Below are 26833 nucleotides of genomic sequence, written 5' to 3'. Positions count from 1 at the left end.
TAGAGTAAAATTAATTTCTGTGGTGAAAACATTAAATTTTCTTCCAGAGCTAATGTCTGAATTGAATACTTCATATTTTTACTTATTTTATACGGTAACTGAGTGCAAGACTCCTAAATGCGCATGACCTGAATTGAATTCTTGTTTAATACCAACTCTAATTCTAAACTCTAAATCAATTAACCAGGCTGGGATTCAAAATGCTCCTGTTGACTGTGAATGGATTTACGTCACAAACATATTATGGAAGCAAAAAATTACGGCTTTGGAATGTCCGGAGCTTCTCAAGATTTTAGAAAGAAGTACAAAGAGAAAAAGCTATATTAAAAAACGTGGTAAGGTCCTCACATTACAATGATAAGTAAGGTATCTTTAAACCCTAGTAGAGTATAAGATCGTCACGTAAAAAACTAGGACGAAACAATCTTATTAAAAGTTATATATTAAATTATTATTAAATTTATTAAATTATTAAATTATAGATTAAAACATTTCTAATATTAATAATTTAATACTTACGTCAACGTTTAAAAATCTTGTACTATTCGAAAGCTAGTAATATCTTCTATACCGTCTCTAACACGCTCTTTTATTTAAAAATGACTTTATAAATTTCATTAAATTTTAATATTTAATAAAAGTCACAATGAGAAAGAACTCAAATTCATAAAGCAACGCTATTTAGCTAAATCATATTCAATTATAATAAATAAATGGCCTTAATATTTTAAATAAATATTTTTAACTATGCATATACTGGCATTGAACTTGTCTGTATAAAGTTCACCAATAAAACAACCGCGTTAACAAGATTTCGCTTAAAAATTATTGAGGAATTATTTTACTGAATCGCCAGGATTTGTAATTTGTATCTAAATATTACAAGCCAACTGTATTCAGTAAAAAGATTACTTTTGGACTTTAACTAACAAATTATCGAACTAGTAATTGGTTATTAATAAAAATATATATTTGTTCAATTCCTTAACTATCTATTTTATATTTACGTTAAAAACTAATTTTTTCTTTTATAACTCTAAGGTAAATTATATAGGAAGAAATATATTTGTATATTGAAAAATAATTCCGTAATTTGTATTCGGATAAAATTATTTAATGATTTTGTTTAATATTTTTATGGCTTTATATTCTTAATTTAAAGTTGATATAATTTTTATCAATATATAATGTAAAATTGAAAAACTATATTAAATTTTTCAATTTTAATTGAGATTGAACAAAATTCAATTTTAATCTCAATTAATTTTCAAAATTTAATTGAGATTAGTTTCCAGTAATAGAATGTCTTAAAAACTTGTCATTGTGTGTTACAATTTAAACAATTATTAACTAGCTTTAACAGTAACCAAAAAATGATCACTAAAAACTTTTGAAAACAACAATGTTATAAAGTATATTTCATAAATCATATATTATATCAATATAAAAATTTTAATTTAAGTAATGATATATCTCAGTCTTTATCCTGATGATTAATAATGCATACTTAACTAAAAACAATTAGCTTTCGAAAAAGATATTTGTTAAGTGAATCAATTTACAAAATAATAATATAGTATATTGTTTGTGATTTCATTCTGAATTTTAAATTCAATTAAGGTACAGTGCAGGACATATATTTTCGAAAATTTTGTGGAAGAAAAGCCATTCTTTAAACATGAATATCTCCGATTCTATTAATCATAGGATAAAAATAATAAAAGGCCAATTTTATTAGAGGCAAAATAACTTTCTATGGAGTGCAAAAATTTTTAGTCAGTTTTTCTATTTTTTATTTCACGTTAAAAAGTGTCAGTATTCTAACATTTTTTTTTAATTTCTAAAATCGTTTGTATTTTTGAAAATGTCGGAGATGAGTAAAAAATTCTTATAGAGATACGAAGATCTTGAAAAAACCTAATATTTATTAATTACAACCTTTTTCGTTATGGTGCTTTTTTAAAAAATTACAAGCGATTGAATATCACAGCTGACGCAAAGTAATATGTACTTACCCATTTTAAATGCACACACTCTCACTTAAATAACTCTTCTGGAACGGCAGAAATAAAAGTTGTAGGGTTTAGAGGGAAATGTCGTATGGTCACCTTGAATTTGTCCTTGAACTCAATCTTCAAAGTCATATGAAGGTTAACTTTTTTTTTAATAGAAACCCCTAATTTGATTATAATTTAATTAATTATTTAATTTGTATTATATTGTCAGACTATCCTATGACCTTGAAGATTAGAGTTCAAGGACAAATCTAAGATCACCATGTGACATTTCCCTCTACACCCTACTACTTTTGTAATGACTATATTTTCAATTTCTGCCGTTACAGAGGAGTTATTCAGGTGAAAGTGTGTATATTTAAAATGGGTAAGTCTATATATCAGTTTGCGACAGTGGTGATATTCAATCGCTTGTAATTTTTAAAAAAAAAGCATCGTACGAAAAAGGTTGTAGGTAATAAATTTTAGAATTTTTTTAAGATCTTTCGATCTTTACTATAATTTTTACCTATCTCCGCTATTTTCAAAAATACAAGTGATTGAAGAAAGATCCAAAATAACATATTTTAGATAATTGACACTTGTTAAAGTGACATAAAAAAAGTAAAAATGACTTCAAAAATGTTCGCGCCTCGTGGAAAATTAGTTTTTTGACTCTACTGAAATTTTCCTTTTTATTCGATCAATAGAATTGGAGATATTCCTGTTTAAAGAACGTCTTCTCTTCCACAAAATTTTCGGAAATTTATGACCAGTACTGTATATAATATCGATAACAAATTAACCTGACGTGAAAACTTCGCGAACTGATTCATAACTTTTAGTACTTATATCACAAGTTTCTGTTATGAGTTTCAATCATTTATGAAACTGATGTATAAAGAATATACCTATTATTGCTCTATTGAACAATGCAAATATCGGAAAGAAATATGTAGAAATCTATTATCAAATCACATTAAAGAAAACCTTAGTTATGTAATAACAATAAACTAATCATCAATATTATCATAATTACGTATTTTTTAAAAATAATATGATTTGCTTTCATCATAAAACTATGAAGAATAGATTACAATCACGTTAAAAAAATTTATTTCAAGGTAATTTAGTTGAAGGCTGTTGTGAAAAGGGTTTAAATATCAAAAATGCAATGTTATAAGTTTCGTGTATATGTTAAAAAAACTATTATTAAAATTACAAATAAACAAATATTATAGTTTTTGAATAATAATTTTCAGAAATTCAATGTATTATTAAAAATTATTTTTAAGTGTCGTCATCAATATGAAGAGATCAATCATCACATTGATAACTTGAAAACTATATTTATTAGACAATTATTTAATATAAAAGAACACTTAAATAATTTGACGAAATGATTCTTTGAACATAATTTTTGAAAACAGCCCTTTTCAGAAAAAAATAATATTAAAGTGAAATAATATTAAAGTACAATATTTTGGAATTGTAATAAAATAAAATTTGTGATGATATATATTTAGAACTATAATCCAATTTATCACTTGGAAAGAATTAATGCTAAATCAATAAAATAAGATTTAAAGAATCAGAATCGAAAAAATGTATCATAGTAAATATCAGTGGATGAAATAATTTTTTTTGCATCAATTATACGCAATCAATATCATTTTAATTCAAAACACATACATCTGTACTGGTAAGATCATTGTAAATGATAAGTTTTATCTGTAACAATAGGCAATTTTGTTCAAGTCAATAGATTTAATAATTTATTTGTATTACCACATTTATGTACTTCATGAAAAATCAGATTTAGGTGTTTTGAATTTGCATAGAAGATAGATTATTGAATTATTAAATAGTTCTACTATTATGTAACGTACTTTTTCAAAGACTAAGTCTATGACTCCTTGCAGTCTCTCTTGGGTATCGATTTGCAGTTCTCGTACTTGGTTAACAAGAGTTTCAAATTTTTGGGGCGTAAGTTTATTAAGAACGCTGCGCACTCGTTTATAAAGAGCATCAGTTTTGGCTTGTTCTTCTGACATATTACCATGTAACAATCTGGTTGGTTTCCACGCGTTTTCAGTCTCCCGTAATTTGACATCATCACGAAGAGAAAGCGATACATGGATGACATTTGGTTTATTTGATTTTGGTTTTCCCGAATGGCTCTTTTTATTAGCAGGAAGCTGTAAATTTAATTTATTATTTTTATTTGATACGATAAAAGCAAATGAATCATCTAAATATTTTATCAATTAATCTACTACTAATTAAATATTATTTACCGGTTTAGTACTCATAGAAGAAGGTCTTACAGCAAAGCCAGGTAAAAGAGAATCATGTCTAGCAATATTTGTATCTCGCAGTTTGAAATCAACGGGACTGCGAGTTTTGCTGTTGTCTTTGAGCACAACATCAAGATCGGGTAGATTTGATGGTTTAATTTTGCTATTAGGATCATTTTGTAATTTCATAAGAAATTCACGACCATACACTTTTTTTCCAGCAGTATTAATAGGACTCCATTGGTCGGCAGAGTACACATACTTAAGTTTCGATGATATTAATAATGTGTTTGATACAGACATAGTTGATGTGGCTGTCGTAGCGATCGTTGAAGTATTTGTAATCGTATTCACAATCATACTAGCTGATGTAGCTGTAATATTGTTGCTGGTATTGATATTTTTGACGGTCTGAGTTACTTTAACGAGCTCAGGTTGATCTACAGATTTTTCAGTTAATTGCTTAACTACTTCCACAGAGTCTAACCCTATTGCATTTTCTTCATTCTTTTGAGTTACAATGGTTTCGGTAGAATCGTGCTCCGGCATTTCGAGTGTCGTTTCGGCACATTCATTCTGCACAACATAATCAATATCATGTATGACTTTATCACTAACATTCTTTTCCAGTAGTTGTGGAGTTAATTCTTTTACTATCTCTACGTCTCTTTTAAATTCACTATCTTTGCCTTTAATATTTTCAATATATCCAATGCTAGACTCCTGTTTTGAATGAGACTGGTCGTTGGAGGCTTCAATTTTCAAAGAAACATCAAAAACGGATTCCATTTCGTTATCTCCTTTTTCGACACTGGTCTTATTCAATTCTCTTATTTTAACTTTACTTTTATTTTTTTGTTTCTGCACATTTTTACCTACAACAAAAATTATAATGTACAATAAAGGTTAAATTAAGTGGAATAATACAAAAATTGTAATAAAATCAATTGAAATAACAATATTAATAATAAAAAAATATTAATATAATTGACATAATAATAACGAAAAAATGTATTAATCAAAAAAACCAATCATCCACACAAAGGAAATTTGACACATGTGTCTTTATGTATTTGTATGGGTAATTTCTAGAATACATTTATACAGCTAATTTTTATAAATAAATTTTTAATTCTTTTTATATCTATATCGGTAGATGAAGATTACATGGAATAATTAAAGAAAAAGGGACGTTATTTGCTTACTTATACATGCATGTTGGTGAAGACGAGACACGAAGCCACAGCTTACCAACAGCTGCTTGATGTGTGTGTCCGAGTACAATTAGAGTCGTGCGATCTCTTATATAATCGATGATTATGACCCAAAAAGAAGTCGTTTTCTCTGCGGGAATCGATGAATGTACTCGACGCAAAATGAAGAATAATGTATTTGTCATTAAATATATAACAATTAGAACATTTGTTATCAAAACATAATGATTTCAACCTAAACACTTTCTATAATCAAATACTAGGTCCGACCGAATCGGCGAACGGCCACACGGCCGTGCTACTGTTATTGCTCGCGACATGCTTGCATTCTACAGCCTACATTCGAAATTCCGAATACGAGCATTCCATCAGAGTAAGCGCCCAAAGCAGCAAGAGTTCAACCAATCGGCTTTCAGTTTCCCCCTTATTACTTGCAAGTACAACACACTCTTTCTCTTTCCGTTTCAGTCTCTCCTTCTCACTCTCTCTCTTTCACTCTCTCTCTCTCTCTCTCACTTGCTATACTCATAAACAGTGCTTCTCGTAGTACACACGATTAACAAGATACTAATGATATTTCCATCTTTTTACGGAACTGCTTCAATTTCCTTTTATATACTATATCATATTCGATAGTTTTTTGTTTGTTTATATTTTTATTTCTTTCTTTCAAAAGTAAAATATTTTTTTTGTCACTGTTTTATTCAGACAGCTTATTACAAAAAATTAACTTACCGATAGGATTTGAAATTAATTATTTAGTTATCAATTTTTTGGAAAATATTTTAAAGTGCAATTAAAATATTGCAGAAATAACAATTAAGTTGAAGAAATACTAGCTAAATCATTTCTAGGAAGTTTAATTCTGAAGCTCTCTCAATTGTTATAATACTAAAGCTCTAATATTGGAAACAACTTCTATGAATTATTTACTGATCTTACTATACGTCTCAATTTTTTTAAACTGCTTTTAAACATTTACAAATATTGAAATCTATCTTAATTCAGTACGGTGCATATAGTACAGTAAATGCAGTTTCGTTTCATATGTATATTATATAAATAAAATAAATACATATTAAATATCGACAACATAATCTTTAGCAAATTAAATAGCGAGGCATAATGTCCAAGTTAGAACTTTCAAAAATTGTATCAGTTTCTAATAACCTTTTCCGTCAGCAACATAAAGTAGTCAAGCAAGAAAAATAAATTAAAAAATTACATTTGACCTAGTAGCTTATAGAAACTGAAATTTATTTACCGTTGAAGAATCTCCAGTTGAGGAAGATTTACACTTTTACGTAATATAACAATTTCTATTTCACTGTAGGTATATCAAATGCATATTGAGACAAAATTTTAACAGTGAATACAAAATTGAATTTTATAATTGTTTGACCATGCTGTTATTAATATAAAATCATTTTCAAATATTTTTAAATATTTTTAAGTCAATTGGAAAAAATCATTCGAATATCTCATTTACTGTATCAACTAAAAACTAATATAAGTTAATTACAGATTTCAATTTGAAATCTTCGTTTTTACTATAGGTGTCAAACGCGGCAAGAATAAAGATTATTTAAAACTAATATAAATGAATAAAAATTTTACCGCATAAATAATGCCTGGCTCTGAAGATCATGCTTTTAATATTTAATACATACTTACTAAGTACACTCATTTTCAATCTCCATTATATATTAATAAGTACAAGAAAATTTCAATGATGGACAGTAATCCCTTATTTTATGAAAACAAATAACTAAATCTTTCATAAATCGACATTTCGCTTAATATGTTTGTCAGCCTTATCAGGCTCTCTCTTTATTAAAATAAATAATATAAATATTAAATTTACGTCAACAAGAACATTCAATAAAATAATAAAAAACAAACGTTTACATAAATTATAATTAAATAAAAGACAACAAATGACTGTACAAATTATATTTAAATTTGAAATGGATTGAGAAAATAAAAACGTCTTTAGATTTCTCAACCATGATCATTTAAAAGATCAACAGATGCTAAACAAATTAACGTTATATACTGTCAACTGAACCGTGTCTATGTAATGATTAAAGTATGCACAATAAATGCAATAAATACATGTAATTAATTAATACTTAACCGATATACCCCTAAGTGTGTAAAAATTATTAACAATAAAAATATTCCTGAGTATTTTAAAGTAATAAGATCAATTGTGTTGAAAATGTTTAGTGATAAAACTATTTAAACTCTTGTAGTAATTATTTAATAATTTGTAAATATACTCTTAAATATTTAAATTATTGACAATACAAATATTCCTCTGAGTATTTTAAATTAATAGGATCGAATGTGTTGTTATAGAAGTGTTTGATAAAATTATTCAAACTTTTGTACTGACTATTTAATAATCATGTATCTTGTTTTATATTTATGATATTGTCAATTGCATTAATGTGCAGGATCTCTAAAATATGTATTTCCTGTATATTGTATTCACTGCCTCAAATACATACATTTTTAAAATTGAAGGAATATCGAGAATATCATAATTATGTTTCAGAACTAGAAATAATCTATGTTGATCATAGATTAATTTTACTCTATCGATTATAGATCTTTTGTATTTACTAATTATAGTTTGTAATAATCGTTTTATTTCACAAATGTAACTACTATTACAATTATTGAGATTGAACTTGTATATAATGCCCATTTATTCTTCTATTTTTTGTTTTATCTTTTTCAAGTCTTATAAAATTATCTATCTTTTTGTTCATGAGTGATACTATACGAATATTGTATTTTTTACATGTATTGGCTACAGAGTAATAATGATTCATTGTATGTTAACTTCAGTTTTTTAATGAGATTATTGTTGTTCATAGTATTTTTATTAAACTTATGTTTACGAATGCCTGCATCAACGTATGTATTTCTAAATTGTTCAGGATAATCATTAATGAGTAAATTTTTTTTTAACTATATTAATGTTATTGTTGCGAAAGGATTCACGTGATAATAAAATCGCTCTATCAATCAAATTAGAAACTATATTAATTTTTTGTTTTACTCAGTTTATGTAAGGCATCGGTAATGAGAAATTACATACATACCAAATAAAAATAAATTTCATTACCTTCAAAAGTTCAGAAATAATTTGAGAAATAATGAGTTTCAAAAACATTACTAATACATATAAGAAAATATAACGTTCTTTAATTATTCCTAAAAAGCAATTTTTTAACAAACTAAAAAGTTGCATTAACGCTCTTTCTTAAAAATCTTTTTTTCAAAATGTTGTTTTCAATTATTAAAGGCATCTGTTTTTTAATAATAAAACATATTTATACGAATATTTTACTGTCACTCTTCTTTTAACTTAATTAATGTACTTTTAATGTTCTTTTAACTTGATTAACTTAATTAACGTTAATCTCAATTGATTATTCTCTTGATTGCTATTTTTAAACTTTGAAAGTAGTAATTTATATAACAATGGCATGGATGCTACAAATTAGTTTTAAATGTCTGAGATACATATTTAGCAATTAAAACTTATTAAAAATTGCAGAAACTACTTCAAATTAAATATTAAATTAAATCAAGTTAAATAGCTTCATCATAATTATACATTAACTTACTATTATCTGTTTTATATAAAAAGAGTTAAAATACATTTATTTTAACATAATTGTTTTCTATATGTCTTTATACAATTAATAAGATAACATATCGTAACTAAATTGTTTAATGGGTATCACCTATAAATTACGTGACGCTCGTATGGGGAAGGAAGGGTTCAACAAAATTGTGACATGTTTTTGACAAGGTGAGAGGGAGGAGGAATAACGGGCAGCGTTATGTAACAACCAAAACTATATTTTTTGCCAAACTGTAGTTAATTCTAAGTAATGTATGGATGATCCCTTGAAAATAATGGAATTATATAAAAAGCATGGGTACTATAAAATAATTTGAAATATCATCCCTAAATAAAATAAATTAATGAGACGTAAGTTATGACAATTACAGTTTTTAAAGTTCATACAATTTTTGAAGTACTGTTGAATAAAGTAAGTTTAAATCTTATTATTAAAACTTTATTTAACAGTACTTTGAATATAAAAATTTTAAATAGTATTTCAGATTATAACAGTGTTTTTACTTTAAAAATGTTATAAAGATTGCAATTGTTGTAAATTACGTACCACTACTTTATTTAATTTTTAAAAGATAATTCAAACTATTTATAGCATCCGTACTATTATTATACAGATCATTATTTTCAAACGTTGAGAACCAATAATTAAGAAGTTGTAAAATATAGATACAACTTTGATAAGAAGATAAACGTTGAAAAAATGATTTTAAGGAAAAAACATTCATACAGCTTTTTAATTTGGCAAGTTTTTTAAAATGGATTTCATGTGTTGAGCTATAAATATTTATGTTGTATAATATTATATGTATAAATATTTATTAAAATTTTTTTTTTCTAAGAAAACTGAAAACGAAATTCAACAATACTGTTTCATTTGGAATGACGTTGACTACTAAAGGAGAACTGGTATGCATAAACTACCCTTAATTTTCATTGAAACGAAATGCCGCAGATATCTGATTTATTTGATATAGTAATATATTATAGAAGGTCAAAACTTTTGACTAACACTTATCTATTTTTATATGAATAAATCGTTTATTGGACTACAAACTACCCTAATGTTAATGTTTGTACATAGTTATAGTACCTTCATGAAATCTGATTTTTTATATCCTTATGTGATATTTTATCAATGTTTTTTCTCTCCTTTTGTTATGACAACTAAATAGTATTCTACCGACCTCAAAATTCAACATAATTCGGTATACGGTCCAGTTGAATTCGAGCCATGGTAACAAATGATGCCTGTAGAGAATTATTATTATTTTGATAAATTAAAAATATCTTTTTTTTTTTCTTTGATTATTCAGATGTATATTTATTGGTTTACAGTGTTTCTTTTTATTAGAAGTTTTATATGTAGATATTATATTATTATTTTATTATCATAACATATTATAATTTTGTCGAAAATAATGAATTTGCAAAATTCGTCAGAATCTTACGGATTATAAATAAAATAGTAACGGTATTCTTCAAAAAAATGCTTCAAGCACAAAGATTTTTTACAACATACGGAGTTATCATATTCTTTCGGTTTATTTACAAGGTATCCACTTTTGTACCACGCATACCTGAATAGATTTTTATAACGTGGGAATGAAAACTGATTACGGACTAATGATTGTAATTTTATAATATTATTCCTCTTATGCAATCTAATTCATCGTCGATATAGCTAACACTATCTGGAAATTGCTTAACAAAATTTTTCCAAGTGCGGAATCCAAAAACATCTAATGGCTGAATATTTCCAGTAGTTCCGGTGGGTATTTATTTCAGATGTACCGTTTTATCATGCGGCGTAGCTTCCTCTACAGCTACTGGACATTGACCGCTCCACGAATCAATTAATAGCATTGTTATAGATCCCACATTAGGAAATATACTTCTTTCAACCATGTTTTGAAAAGACCTATAAATTTTCTTTTAATATTTCATATTTACAATACATGAAAAATTATTTTACCTGAATTCAGTTTTCCAGATTTTGAAGCAGCAACATGCACGTTTGTAGACGTGAATATTTTTTACGGTTGGTCCAAAATCCCCGGTACGTTCTTGCAATACCAAAAATAAAGGTGATAATAGTTCTCCATCTGCTGATATCATTGGTTGCATAGTGTAGCTATGGGTAGTGGATGATACAGATTGTACAAGACATTGTACTTATTTCTCCCCTTCAACTACTAAGGTGCGGTCAGAGTGCATTTCTAATTGAAAACCGCTCTGATCTGAATTAAAGGTATTCTCAATACCTACTTGATTAATTAATTGATTGACATTTGATAAAAATTCTGTCATTTTTGTTTGCAATTCTTTTCTATTTCCTATACTTTTTTTGTTATAAATTTATTTATTTTTTTAGACACAATTCTGTGAGCTTTCTTAAATTTTACAACCCACTATTTAGAAGCTGTAAATCTTATGACTTCATTTCAATTAATTTTTAAGCTTGTAAAGCCCATATTCTCAAATTATCGTGATGAATTATAAAACCAGATTCAAGAGTCGCGTTAAACATTTCTAAAGTATATTCGCAAATTCTTGCAATTTTCTCTCGATATGTACCACCTTGATTAATTTGGTGTGTCTAGCGACGTAGTTGTGATTCAGATGTGACCTTGCGGATATGATTTTGTACCGTTTGAAGAGAAAGATTTTTTTTTCCGCTTATCCAAAAGTCGACAGCTCTTTTCTTAAAATCACAACTTAATAAGGACTTTCTTGTATAGAGAGAGTTTGGAAGTAAACCAAAGCATATTTATCACATTTAACGGATTAACTTTCATTTGCAATACTAAAAATTCATAAGGTGTTCATGAAAGTGTGAATACATATTGATAGAATATTTTAGACTTAACCAATAAATGATCATAATTTATTTGTGAAGAATTTTAGATGCAATATTATGCTCGTTGAGAATTTTAAATAGTCAAAAGTTATATCTATTTCTATACTTTTAGGCAAAACTTTTTTGTAAGCACACAAAAAAATAAGCTTGTTATACGTATTCCTATAGAACCATAATATAATGCTCGGAAATATATAACACAGGCCTGCAAAATAGAGAGTCGTCACTGTTCTTTTACAACTTACGGTCATTTCCGAAGTAATTTTTGGCGTAGAATTCGAATCCGTCATCAGAATTTCTCCATCACGTCAGGTTTTTGAGTAATCGTCCCCTAAAGGTCGAAAAGACACGTTTTTTGGCCATATTCAAGGCTTGATTACATCGTGAGTTTATATTCTTTTCAAAAACGGTTGACGGCATCTTAAAGAAAAACTCTTACCCTTCAAAACCCATTTTTCAAATTTAAGATATCATTTTTTTTCATCAAGATATCATCAATGGAAATTTGCCATTTTTGAGGTTTCACCATGAGCTTAAAAATTCGGCCAATTGTCCTGGAAGAATACGATATATTTCTTAGTATTTTTTGGATAATGATTCTAGAATCATTAAAAAAAAAAAAACTAAGAAATATATCGTATTCTTCCAGTATTTTTTGGATAATGATTCTAGAATCATTATAAAAAAAAAACTAAGAAATATATCGTATTCTTCCAGGAAAATTGGCCGAACTTTTAAGCTCATGGTGAAACCTTAAAAATGGCAAATTTCCATTGATGATATCTTGATGAAAAAAAATCATATCTTAAATTTGAAAAATGGGTTTTGAAGAGTAAGAGTGCTTCTTTAAGATGCCGTCAACCGTTTTTGAAAAGAATATAAACTCACGATGTAATCAAGCCTTGAATATGGCCAAAAAACGTGTTTTTTCAACCTTTAGGGGACGATTACTCAAAAACCTGACGTGATGAAGCAATTCTGATGACGGATTCTAATTCTACGCCAAAAATTACTTCGGAAATGACCCTCAGTTGCAAAAGAACAAAACCTTGCAGGCCTGTGTAATTTGTATAAATATAGATACAAAGTACTACTCAAAACTAACTTATTTGTTCCAAAACTTTCATGAAAATCAATTTCTCTACTCAACCTTTCTTTCTTCTCAATAACACCTCACAAGAAATAAACTGTTTGAATACTAGAATAATTATCTAAGCAGTATTCAGAATCATAGTCAAAATAATGTTTTGAAAAAAAAATGGGCAAGTGACTCACAACGAAATGTGTAACTCGCCCGCGAGAAATCGTGGCACTGACTGCGAGGAATGAAAATAGGCATTGTTTGTAAATATCTAAATATACGCAGCAAAAAAATATTCTATAAATACATGTGTATATATATACATATGGCTGCTCGGCAGAACCGGATACGCGACAATTGTATGGAAATTAAGTTAACATCGGATTTGAGTGTTACTATTATCAAGATCGATAATTTACATAAAAAATTAGAGGCCAATCTAAACCTGCCAAAATCGCGATAAACACCGAATAAGTCGGTCTATTTAATATATTTTTCTAACTTTAAAGATAGAAAAAAATATCGTAAAATCACAAATAAGTCACTTATTCGATTCTTTCATGCAACCACAGATATGATTCTAATTATGGTAGAGCATTGAAAAAAGCGAATGTTTATTAAGAAAATTATTTATATACAATATTTTATGATAATATACCTATTTTATCGTGTACATGTTTATTTTTTATATAACATAAAAGTATAACTTGATAGCTCTAAAATGGTATTTACAATTAAAAATAATACTTGTGATTTTTCAGGAATTTCACATTAAAAGATTTAAACTCAAGAATAATAATTTTAGCTAATTAAAACTACGATAGTATTCATCTCGAAAAAATTCATTTGGATGATTGAAAGTTGGTCTTTAGCATGTCTTTACATAGTTTAATTAAACAAAAAAATAATGCACGTAGAATACGTTTTTATTTAAACGATAAATTTTTTTGTTATAATCGTCAAAAGTGTTTGTTCGGCTCCTCGGTGAGTAGAGTTTTTCATTTCAATACATACTTATAAATCTCTTCAAAAAGTTAATCAGATTGAAAAATAATAAATTATACTAAAAAATAAAATACGGGTTTTACCAATAAACTTTACGAGTAGATTTTATTCTTCTAGAAAATTAATCATTACATATAAAACACGTCAGTAATTTTTGACTTTCTATAATATATTACTATATCACATAAATCAGATATTTGCGGCATTTCGTTTCAATAAAAATTAAGGATAGCTTATACATACCAATCTACTTTAGCATTCAACGTAACTTCTAATAAAACAGTACTATTATTGTTGAAGTCACACACTTTCCTTACCTTCCTTTTTAGTTCATAGATCTATTGATCACTATATATTTATAAAAAAGTATTAAAGTGAAACAAAGAAAATATTTTCATGTAATTGACTTAATATTGTATCGAAATATTTATATTTGACGTGAAGTGATGTGAGCAACTTAGCTCGATCGTATTGACTGTTAGTGAGCGCGTCAGTGATAGAGTTTGGGCTCAACTGATGCATAAATTTGTAGACACTTTTATGACTACATTTCACACAAAAATTGAATATATATTGAATTTCTGTATTTTTAATTTTTTTCTAACAATATTTATACTAGTATTTTTCAGTCATATTATCTAAAGGACGTGTGTACCAATATGTTTATTTTCACTATTCGAGGTTGCATTATCCCTGTAATGTGTAATAGATACTAAATGCCGTGACAATTTACTTTCATCTGTAATCTAGATAGGAGAAAAAATGGAAGAAGAAAATTTTTGAGAATTCTTCAAGTATCATATTGATAAAAGAACTAAACATATAAAGAGAATATTTTTGCTAATGGCAAAAGATTTTATAACGTAGTTTAAAGTTCTGAAAATACAATTTCTTCCGAATGTTTATTAATGCTGCATTAAAAATCTTTAGATACGTCTTATAAATTTTCATTAAAGACGCTTTTATTCAAGATTTACGTAGTTCTTTTTTTAATATAGAGAAAAATTAAATATTTCTATAAGCAGACATAAACCTTGAAATAATGTAGGGTATTGCAGGAATGACTTGCGATACTATACACAATAATATTGCATTTCACGATAAATTTTTATTTAGTCAAGTTTTAGATACACGTCGAATTTAGCAAAAATTTAAATTCAGAATAAATATACGAAGTCTATCCCAAAAGTATCCGACCTACGTTCATATCTTCGAGTGGAGGGATTCAGGCGACCTCTGGAGGATATGAACGTCACCAGCAACTCCTAACCTTCTCGTCAGTTTCCCGAGATACCGACGAAACTTCTTAGTTCCCATGAAACGTGTATTTGATAAAAACGACTTTTTTGTGTTCGTCACAATTCCTTTATTGTTAAAAATGACAGAACGAACCGAAGAGGGAATCTGTATAAAATTTTGCTTTAATCTCGGTAAAAGTCTTGCGAAAACTATTGAAATGTTGCAAACGGCCTTTAAAGATGAGTGTATGGGCAAAACACAAATACAAGAGTGATATACGAGGGTGGTCCGATAAGTACTTAGCCTCACCGCCCGATGACGCCACTCTCGCAAAAGAAATATTCTATCACGTAGTACAACCTTCTCGATGGTTACTGTCAAGATTTTAGCCGGATCGGAGTTGTAGTTTATTTTTGAGAGCATGTGAAAGCAAGTGTGTCCGTTGATTTTTGAAAAATGGAAAAAGAGCAGTATGGGTCGGTGATTCGATTCTTGTTTTTGGAAGGGAACTCGCGCAGCGAAATCAAAAAGCGCTTGGATGCTGTGTACGGTGACTCTTCTCCTTCGATGGCGACCGTCAAAAATTGGTTTAACGAGTTTTAACGTGGTCGCACGTCGATTTTTGAAGAGCCACGTCAAGGTGCTCCGAAAACGGCTACCACGGAGGATAACGTGACAAAAATTCACGATCTCGTATTGCCAGATCGATGATTGAAGGTGCGCGATATAGCTAAGATCGTAGGCATCTCAAACACGGTGGGTCTGAGCGACATTTAAATAAAAGTGAAAGCAGGTTCCAATTTTTTTGCATATTTCGGTAAAAAAACTAATAATTAGAAGATCCCAGAAAGAATTAAAAAAAATCCCTGAGCCCTTTTTGAAAAAATCGATTTTTAAAAATTTTTATCAAACAAAAAAAATAAAAAAATAATTTTGGTTGTGGTTGATGGTATTAATAAATAAATCAATATTTTTTCGATATTTCCACAGATGCACATTTAATAATAAAAAATTCAACACCAGCATTTTGAAAATTAATTTTTTTTTATTTATTGACTGTTTTTACTAATTTTTATCTCTCTATTCTCCCATACACAATCATATTAATGGAGAAACACATGTATATATAAATATCAGTGTTTATTAATAGTATACATACGATAAGGACATAGCAGTATTGTAAACATGTGTGTTTACAGCGCGCATCTGTATCTAAGGAAGTAGTAGCTAGAATAGCGTGCTCAAAAGTTTTCACAGTTGTCCCAGCTTGATTGACCTATCAACAATGAAATCTGCCAGTAATAGTGTTCTCGTGATAAGAAATACAATAAGAATTTTGTTGTAGTTAACGTTCTGTGTTTCTTCAAAATAATTGAATTAGCAACATGAAGCGACGTGCACTAACGCACTCTGAGAATCGTTCGAAAATTTGTTTGGTTTGTCAGAAAAAGAAGGCTAAACTGAAAAAAATTTGTGGAAAGTTTCTCGAGAAATTGGAGAATTTAGTGAGTTACAACATTGAAGATGATTGGTTACCGAATGCTGTGTGTAGTACTAGCCTTCTTTTTCTGACAAACCAAACAAATTTTCGAACGATTCTCAGAGTGCGTTAGTGCACGTCGCTTCATGTTGCTAATTCAATTATTTTGAAGAAACACAGAACGTTAACTACAACAAAATTCTTATTGTATTTCTTATCACGAGAACACTATTACTGGCAGATTTCATTGTTGATAGGTCAATCAAGCTGGGACAACTGTGAAAACTTTTGAGCACGCTATTCTAGCTACTACTTCCTTAGATACAGATGCGCGCTGTAAACACACATGTTTACAATACTGCAAGGTCCTTATCATATGTATACTATTAATAAACACTGATATTTATATATACATGTGTTTCTCCATTAATATGATTGTGTATGGGAGAATAGAGAGATAAAAATTAGTAAAAACAGTCAATAAATAAAAAAAAATTAATTTTCAAAATGCTGGTGTTGAATTTTTTATTATTAAATGTGCATCTGTGGAAATATCGAAAAAATATTGATTTATTTATTAATACCATCAACCACAACCAAAATTATTTTTTTATTTTTTTTGTTTGATAAAAATTTTTAAAAATCGATTTTTTCAAAAAGGGCTCAGGGATTTTTTTTAATTCTTTCTGGGATCTTCTAATTATTAGTATTTTTACCGAAATATGCAAAAAAATTGGAACCTGCTTTCACTTTTATTTAAATGTCGCTCAGACCCACCGTTCAAAAGACCGCGTGGGTCATGTCCTGCATGAAGTTTTTTTGCATGAGAAAGCTGTCGGCGCGATGGATGCCGCGTTTGCTCACTCCGGACAACAAGCGCAACCGTGAGATAACTTCAGAGCAATGTCTGACGCTGTTTAAGCGCAATCCGAAGGAGTTTCTGCGTCGTTTCGTGACAGTCGACGAAACATGGATCCACTGGTATACACCAGAGACCAAGGAACAGTCGAAATAGTGGACTTTACCCGGCGAAAGTGCTCCGAAGAAGGCGAAGACTGTCCGATCGGCCGGAACGGTGATGGCCACCGTTTTCTGGGATTCACAAGGTGTGATCTAGATCGACTACCTGGAGAGGGGCAAAACGGTCACAGGGCTGTACTATGCCGAATTATTGGGCCGATTCGACGTCGAATTGCAGAAAAAACGGCCCCATTTGGCGAAGAAAAAAGTGCTCTTCCACCATGACAACGCACCGGCTCACACCTCCGCCGTCGCCATGGCCAAATTGGTCGAATTAGCCCCGTGCGACTTCTTCTTGTTTCTAAACTTGAAAAAGTCACTCGCCGGGCAGAAATTTGAATCGAATGAGGAGGTAATCGCTGCCACGGAAGCCTATTTTTCAGACCTCGAGGAAACGTATTTTTCAGACGGGTTAAAGAAGTTGGAGCATCGCTGGACCAAGTGTATCGAACTAAAAGGAGACTATGTTGAAAAATAAAACGCCACTTCCAAAATTTTCGTTTTTCTTTTGTAGGCTAAGTACTTATCGGACCACCCTCGTATGAGGTTCAAAAGTAGCCGCATATCTGTTGACAGTGATCCTCGTTCTGGTTGACCTTTGACGGGAACATCGTCGGATAATGTCGAGCGTGTGCGTGTCACAGTTGAACAAGATCGTCGTTTGACTGTAAGAGAACTAGAAGATGATTTCATTAAATACAATATACAGACGTATATTGTATTTAATGAAAATTTACAAAATACTTTACGGTACATTCTCAATTTACGTTATTCTTTCATGGCCTTTGTCACGAAACGATCGAATCGTTTTTTCCTTCAGTTACAAATTGTTTAACACCTGCTATTGCGCATACTTATCTGAAAATCACCTAAAATAGACTGTTGCTTGTATAGTATATATGTTCATTGACTAGGTTGTGACGAGTCAGTTCGCACCAGATAGTATATTTGGAATAATTATGTTTCGACTTGGCTTGTGATTTTTTGGTGATTTATATACGAGAGTCATTTAACCTTTAGGTTGCGGGCAATTTCAGTACAAATTGACCTCTCAGAATATATGAAATGTATACATAATATCACTGGATATCTCAGATAGAGTCGCTGATCTGACTGCTAATCCATATATCGACTAGTCTCGCAGGGAACGTAAAGTACAATGTAAAAAAATTTGTCTCTTTTGTTATGAAGATTTGAGAGGGTATTTATATGTAATTTCATGCGCTGAATATAAAAAAAATAGTAACAAAATTCTCGCAGACACCTATGACCTTGATAATCACCATTTGAAGGTCAAATTTTATTCCTACTATAAGTCAAGTTTTTAGACGGTTTTCGTATATAACTTGATGTATTGCAGAATCTCCGATTGCAGAGCAGTATACTTACTGAAGTATACTGCTCATTATTGTAGAAATATGTCTAATAACAACAAAATTTGCTTATTGTCTATATACGTGAGACAGATTGTAAATAGTCTTGGAGAAAAAAAATTATTACAATGTAGTTCATATTAACTAAATATTTACTATATTTTTTGTACTGTATAAATAAATCGCAAAACCTTATATTCATTACGTTTGTCACCTAATTAATTAATTAATTGTTCATTAAAAGTATACTTCAATATGTATCAAACAACTATCATTCCACAAATTCTACATATTTGATTGAAAAAAATATACACTTTAAACCACTAACGTGTTCCTAACACATCAATTCCACAATTGAGAAATGCTTTACCTTGAACTGTAACGAATAAAAATGTAATGGTAACTAAAGAAACATAGCGATTTTTAGATAACGGTGCTAAGTTTAACGGCAATAGGTTCGAAGAAGAAAGAAGATGTAATTATTTCAATAAAAGCTAGATACATATAAATTTATATTTGTTATTCTTTGATTTATAGTCTCCTTTATCATCTAAGAATTGTGGGTTGGATATTGTCAAAGATTTCAATTCCATTTTAAGAAGACTTTATTACTCCGTCTTCAGAGAACTTTTTCTACAAGATAGACATCAGAATACAGACCTTTCTGCAGTTCTTGTATGTAAAAACTACCAATAATGGAATTTTCTTAATAATCTAGCAGGTGATATGTTACGGGTTTATTTCTCGAAATACGATGAATAGTAAATATTTCTGTAAATCAATTAGGCGCATAATCTTTTTCAAAAACATGTTTAGACTTGCTCCCTCGCACTTTATCACCTACACGGAATTTCGGTTTCTTAATGAAAAGCCATTGATAGTAAGAGAATCGTCTTAACGCTTGCATTTCATTCTTTTTAGTAACATCTGTAGGCTCCATGTCTATTGTATGATGTTTCCAATTATTATAAGATTTTATTAAATCTACTTATAATTTCCTTTTACACTAAATTTTTTCCACATAATATTTTTAAGGATGCGAATAAAACGTTCACATATAGATATTTTGAGATTGTTATAAGTAGAATATAGATTTATTTTATATTTTATCATTAGATTTAAAAAAGTAAATTATAGAACTCTATGCTTTTGTCTACTTGGAGATTTATAGGAATACGTTCCTTTTTCAATGCAGTTTCCATCGCACAAGCGACATCTGCACTAGTTTTCTATTTTACTGGAACGGCCGAAGCATATTTTGAGAAGGTATCCATGATAGTTAAGAGAAATCGAAAGCCCTTGTTCTTTCTCGAATAACCTTGCATCCCAACAAGATCAGCTTGCCACGTCTCAGCTATTCCTGGTATATCGACTTTTCGACGTGCATAATTACGACATGTTGGTTTATGCAGTTCATCAACTACTCTTTGATGTTCCATATTTATACGAATATTAAAGAAGATTAAGCAAATGAAATAGCTCGAATCATTTCTTTATCTTCCTCTAATTTTACAATTGCTTCTCGATGTATTTTCAATTCTGCCTTTAATTTATTTATAGATTTTTTAAGATTATCTAATACACTCATGACCGCAGTAATATCAGCTTCACTAGATTTTCGCAGCTTCCATAAGTTTATTGCATTGTTATTCTCCTGAGGATATGCCAGATTACAAATCCTTTTGTTATCAATGTCATATTAACCGGCTTTGGTAAGTTTATAACCATGAGAGCCCTTCACACATCAACCCTCATGCTTAAAATACTGCTACTATCTTTTATATATTTCAAACACTCATCATTCTGTTACTTTAAATCATTGAAACTTTTCTGCAATTGAGTCATTAAGCTCTTTTGAAACTATTTATTTCAGCTTCAATTAACTGACTAAGAAAGTTTAAGTTTACTGCGTCATTTGCTTTATAAGGATAAGCAATATTACCAATTCTCTTGTTATCTGTATCGTACTAACCATCTTCAGTGATTTTATACCCTATGCCAGAAGGATCTCGATTTCCGTCCTTTTTATTCAGCTTGTGACCAAACACATCGACACTCATTTTAATACTGATAGATATTCAGGAATCATATATATATATATATATATAGCCAGCTTTACGCAATTCTTCAATGATTGAATAAATTTCATTAACATAACTAAGATTACTATCGGTTTGCTCGGCAATAAGCAATCTTAGATATATCAATAATAATAATAATAATAATAATAATAATAATAATAATAATAATAATCATCAACGAACTTGTTTGGATCATCCCAATATATATAATTAAATAATAATCCTTTTCTTGCTACTTTATAGTTTGGTAAAAGACCTCTTTCATCAATAATTGATTTTCGCTAATTAGCACTACCGTTCAAAGATAAATTTGGACCAATGTACTTTTTGAATTTTTTTACGTGTTTATTACGATATTCTCCATTTGCTTCATGTCTCTTACGATAAACGTTAATGATTTCAAAAATTTTTATATAATTTTCAATATCCGATCGCTGATCAATTTGGAATTGGGTTCTTAATGAAAGAGAAGTTCTATTAAACCAGGTGTCTTGCTGTATGCTTCATCATTTTCAGTCATGTTATTGTTTTCGAACTAAACTGGAGAATTGCCTATGACAGAAGTATTTTTTTGTAGGTGAACACCAAATGTCTTGTCTAAATTACTTTTCTGTTGAGTTCATACAATTGTCGAACATAGTTTCCTATAATCGAATCATTCAATAACTGTCACTGCTGTTCTATAGATACATTTGAAGTAGTTTTATTTATTTATAGCAGTTGTATTGAGTGATGATTCTGCAGTCGAATTCGTCTTCATTATAATGAGAAATGGCTCATTCAAATGTAGTATCAAGTGGCTGCAATGTAGAATTTAATTCAAAATTTCATTAACAGTACTATTGAAATATCCTGATTTATTGGGAGTGTCAGCTGTTTCTTTTAACTTGAAAATATCATCGAATGTGATTTTCTTTTCTTTTTTAGTTGCTTGTCCCGTAGTAGTGTTAGTTTCATCAATAGCTATTTATACAAACTTCGTCAATGGTTCAACCATAGGTTTAAAAGTTTCATTCAATGTTTTTTCTAAATCAGCTTTGTCACGTTTTATTAATTGATACTTGCGTCTGATAACATCACGAGCCTCAAATACCTGCTCGAGTACCATCTTTTCTCTTTCAAAATCAGCCATATTGACGCTTGTAATTTCTAAAGTTAAATAATCTTCATCCGCTTACTCCGCTATATTTATAACAAAAGAATCAAATCCCTTTCTAAACCGCCCATAATTTATTCGTTTGTCTCTATTGATAACTAAAAATCCATGATTATCATCTCTCCAACAATTTGAACAAATACTTTAAACTTGTGAAAAGTTATATCCGAGTTAACATGATTATTGTAAATGTGTGTAATGTTCACATTATATTGCCAAAACAAAACTAGTAAAATCATTATTATCTCATGTAAGATGCTTTGGAATGCGAGCGTACAATTGACAGACATAGAAACTATCTACTTATTAGCTATACCATCTAATCCACCCCGTTACAGGACAAGAAAATGAACCATTGCTCAAAAAGAATGATTTTTTCAATAATAGTCACCTAGTAGTTATTGATTGCTCCAAGCAAAATGAATCAATCAAGACTGCACCTGTAGATGTACGTCTTGAATTTGAATTAAGAGATGATTTTCTTAAAAATACTGTTGCCTAATGTTTAATTCTACATGATCGAATTGTGAAGTACAACCTAATCAGTGGTGATGTAAGAAAATTAGCATAGTATATTACTAATGAAAAATATATCTATGTAAAAAAATTATATGAAACAAAATTGATAATGAGACCTTGATTTGTATGAAATTATTAATAAATGTAAATTAAATTGTAAAAAATAACTATCTTTTATTATTTTCGAAATGAGTGAATATATAATTTGGAAAGAAACCTAGCGACCGTTCCATAAACAGCTACGAACGTCCTAGCAAGCATACTCCCTACATCAGCTTTGAGCTACAGACGCTAAGCTCTCTCTTTCTCTTTTCAAATTAAAAATTAAAATAAAAATAATTAAAATAACTATTATTTTATTTTTATTTTTATTTTTATTACTTATATCTGTATATATCTCGGTAAGAAGTAGATACGTTTAACTCTTTTGGACCGGCACCATCAGCGTATAAATAAAAATTTTTTTTTTCATGTATCTGTTATTTTTTTATCCTAAAAACTTAAAAAATAATATGTACGTGAAAAATAGATGATCTATCATTACAGTCAATAATTGAAATTTTTCTTTTAATTTTCTCTTCAGCATCAATTTCCTGTGACTTGGATACTTAAGGAGAGTTTACATGTTTACCTTGCATTCTACTCGAAAAGCTAAATTGTCAGCCAATCAAGTGAACTGAGAGTTCAACTTATCTATTAGCCTCATGGTAATGGTCGAAATGGTTACTTCGAAAGAAGACACTATGTAATTATACACAAAGAACTAGATCAGAAAATCAAATACATAATAGAAAAAGAAAGCTTGATTATGACATTATTAGCTAAATAATTAATTAACGAATATGGAGTAATTCAAGGAATTAAAAACAATGAAAACGAAATAAATTCAGAAAATAATTCAGTGAATGCGATTAAAAATAAATTTCTGTATAAACGTCAGAAAAGTATCTACCGATAATGTTAGCACTGTAACTGGAAAAACAGAATTTTATACACTCTTTTCCATATGCTTTTGAGCATCCAACACAAAAATCGGCAAAATTAAAAAGTGTTACTCTGCACCGAAAAGTTGTATCTCAAAAAATTAACGAGAATTAGAAAGCCTTTCAAAAACGCTATTGCAGTCTTCCTAAACATCAAATTTTAGTTTTTTATGACTAATAAGTAAATTAAAATATATAAAAAATTTATATCTGACTTGTCGCGTTATCGTTTCGGGGTGTGTCATCCGTGGTCACGGCGCGTCCGTTTTCGTGTAGTGTCGCATCGCTCGCCGTGGACGGGATATTCATCGCCTCGGCTCCCTCGATGGTAAGGGTATCGTCGTCATCTTGCTGTCGGGTTTTATCTTCTGGCAAGGTATCCTCTTGTCCATAATGGGGCTTGATGTCTTTGGTGTGAACCAATTCCTGGACCTCTTCCTGTTGGTTGGCAAGGCGGTACGAGTTGACTCCGAGTACCTTAGTAATTATGTAGGGACCCACGAATTTAGGCGATAGCTTTGCGGAAATACCCTGCGTCGCGCTGGATAGTACGCGATTTCCCTTCCAAATCCAGTCTCCTTCTTTGAATCCTGAGGCCCTGTGTTGGCGTTATAATATTTCGCCTGCCTAAGGGATTCGTTCGAAGCGATTTCTCGAGTTTCCTGAATAACGAACCGGATATTCTTCATATGGTCATTCCACTGTTCGATTCGAAGCAAATCTTCCTCTCGGGCCGCAAGCTTGTCCATTTGTCTACGAAGGGTGTTCGGGGCTTCCGGTTGCCTACCGTAGTTGAGCATGGCGGGGCTGGTTCCCGTGGAACTGTGGGTGGTAATCTTCAGCGCGAATGCGAGCTCAGGTAAGATTCGGTCCCATTCTTTCTGATTCCCGTGCAGGTACAAGGTTATCATCGTCTTCAGGGTTCTGATAACTCTTTCGGTAGGATTAGCCTGTGGGGTACAGATCGGCGTAAAGGTCCGGTTTATCCCCTGGTCTCGCAGGTATCCGTCTACAAGCTGGTTACAGAATTCAGTGCCATTATCGGACAGGAAGACCTTAGGTGCGCCGAAGCGCAGGATCACTCGTTCCCGGAGTTCCTTTACGATCGTCTTACCACTGGCATTACGTATAGGTATGCATTCGACCCATCGCGTGAATAAGTCGACGAACACTAATACGTATTCATGCCCTCGAGGGCTCCTCGGAAAGGGTCCGGTAATATCGCCCGCCACCACTTGCCAGGGTGTGGACAACATCCGATCCCTCATGAGTCCGCGCAGCAGTCGCTGTTCGACCTTACATTGCTGACAAATCTGACACTTTGGGACGTCCGCGTACATTCCTGGCCAGTAGTATGACTGGGCGATGCGGGCAGAGGTCGTCTCACGTCCCAAATGTCCAGTGGTCTCAATGTCGTGGTTCTCAAACAGAACAGCCTTTCGGTCTTCCGGTGGCACGACAAGCTTCCAAGTATTCTCGTACCCGTATTCATTGTTACGTCCTAAGAAGTAAATATTTCTTCATTTTGATTTCATCAGCAATCGATTGAAAACGAAATAATGTATAAACGACGAACGGCATTGTTACGAAATACAAACTCAGCGAAATTAAAAAATAAGTAGTCCGAAAATTTAGGGCGCCCGACATTTTGATTTTCTGATTACTCAACACATTAATACGGGCCGAAGAGTCAACATAAAAACAGAGACTCGACTTTTCGGCAGCGGATTCGCGATGCGCGACTACTTAATAGCATTAAAATTTGTCAAAGTTCTTACGAGCTGATTCGCGAAGCGCGACGGACGAATAACGTACAATTTACCTATTGTTATTTTTTGAGAAATCATTTCTGTCTTTGAATAAATAAATAATTACTTGAATCGAGTGTTTGTGCATCATTACCGACCGACCTCACATATACTTCATCGAGATAGAGCTAAGCAGCCAATTTAACTCGAAATAATAACCCAGGTAAGTTCCTGTCACTACAATAATTTCTAATAAATGAATGATCATACATATTCTAAAACTACACGTCACGGCTACGTAGTCGCGACCTAACATCATCTTGGTAATCACCACTTGGCTTTTGGTGATACATTACTTCGCCGACTACTTTCCAGTCTGGGTAGTCTTCTGGATTGTCTTCGACGCGTCGGAACTGCTACGAGTACCAGGCGTCGTCCCCTCTCTACGGCTGATCTATTGCACTAACCTCAGCCTTCGAGGGCTCGAACGCGCGTGATAACGCATCGGGCAATACGTTGTCAGCCCCCTTTCGATACTCTATCTCGAAAGTATGGCCTTGGAGTTGCAAGGCCCATCGGGCTAGACGTCCTATTAGGTTCTTCAGATTATATAGCCATTTCAAACTGTTATGGTCCGTTACTACCTTGAATCGGTATGCCTTTATATATGGGCGGAACTTCTGTATAGCCCATATGACCGCCAAACATTCGCGCTCCGTGGCAGAGTAATTTTGCTCCGCCGGGTTAAGGACTCTGCTAGCGTACTCGATGATTCGGTCTTCGTCTTTTACTCTTTGAATAAGGACGGCGCCGATTCCCGTAGCGCTAGCGTCTGTTTCCAATACATACTGTCCGTCGGGTTCCGGTAATCCGAGGCACGTGCGGATATAATGAGTGCCTTAAGTTTGGCGAAGACGTGTTCTTGATCCGGTCCTCACACATATTCGCATTTTTTCCCCGTCAGTTTCGTTAACGGTTCAGCGTGTGTCAAAGTCACTCAAGAAGTGGCGGTAACATGAAGCAACCCCCAGGAAAGTACGCAGCTGTCGCATGTTCCCTGGTCGGGGGTACTCCACGATAGAGCGCACCTTTTCAGGATCGGGCCTGATACCCTCGCGGTTGATC

General features: G+C 31.0%; 1 protein-coding gene across 3 annotated transcripts in view; it reads right to left on the bottom strand.

Moving 5' to 3' along the window:
• Positions 1-26833, bottom strand: part of LOC131675580 (eukaryotic translation initiation factor 4 gamma 3-like) — a 795898-nt gene that overhangs the window by 385094 nt on the left and 383971 nt on the right. For all 3 annotated transcript variants that reach the window (XM_058954612.1, XM_058954614.1, XM_058954613.1), the window contains 2 exons: positions 4292-5166; positions 3884-4192 (listed from right to left, as the gene is read on the bottom strand). In XM_058954612.1, coding sequence (XP_058810595.1) covers positions 3884-4192; positions 4292-5166 — 1184 coding nt within the window. The remainder of the gene's footprint in view (positions 1-3883; positions 4193-4291; positions 5167-26833) is intronic.

Source organism: Phymastichus coffea, unplaced genomic scaffold (genome assembly GCF_024137745.1).
Source record: "Phymastichus coffea isolate CEN01 unplaced genomic scaffold, Cenicafe_Pcof_1.1 PCOF00026, whole genome shotgun sequence".
NCBI lineage: Eukaryota > Metazoa > Arthropoda > Insecta > Hymenoptera > Eulophidae > Phymastichus > Phymastichus coffea.
The sequence above is the reverse complement of the archived record's forward strand: the minus strand, read 5'-3'. Positions and strand labels throughout refer to the sequence as shown.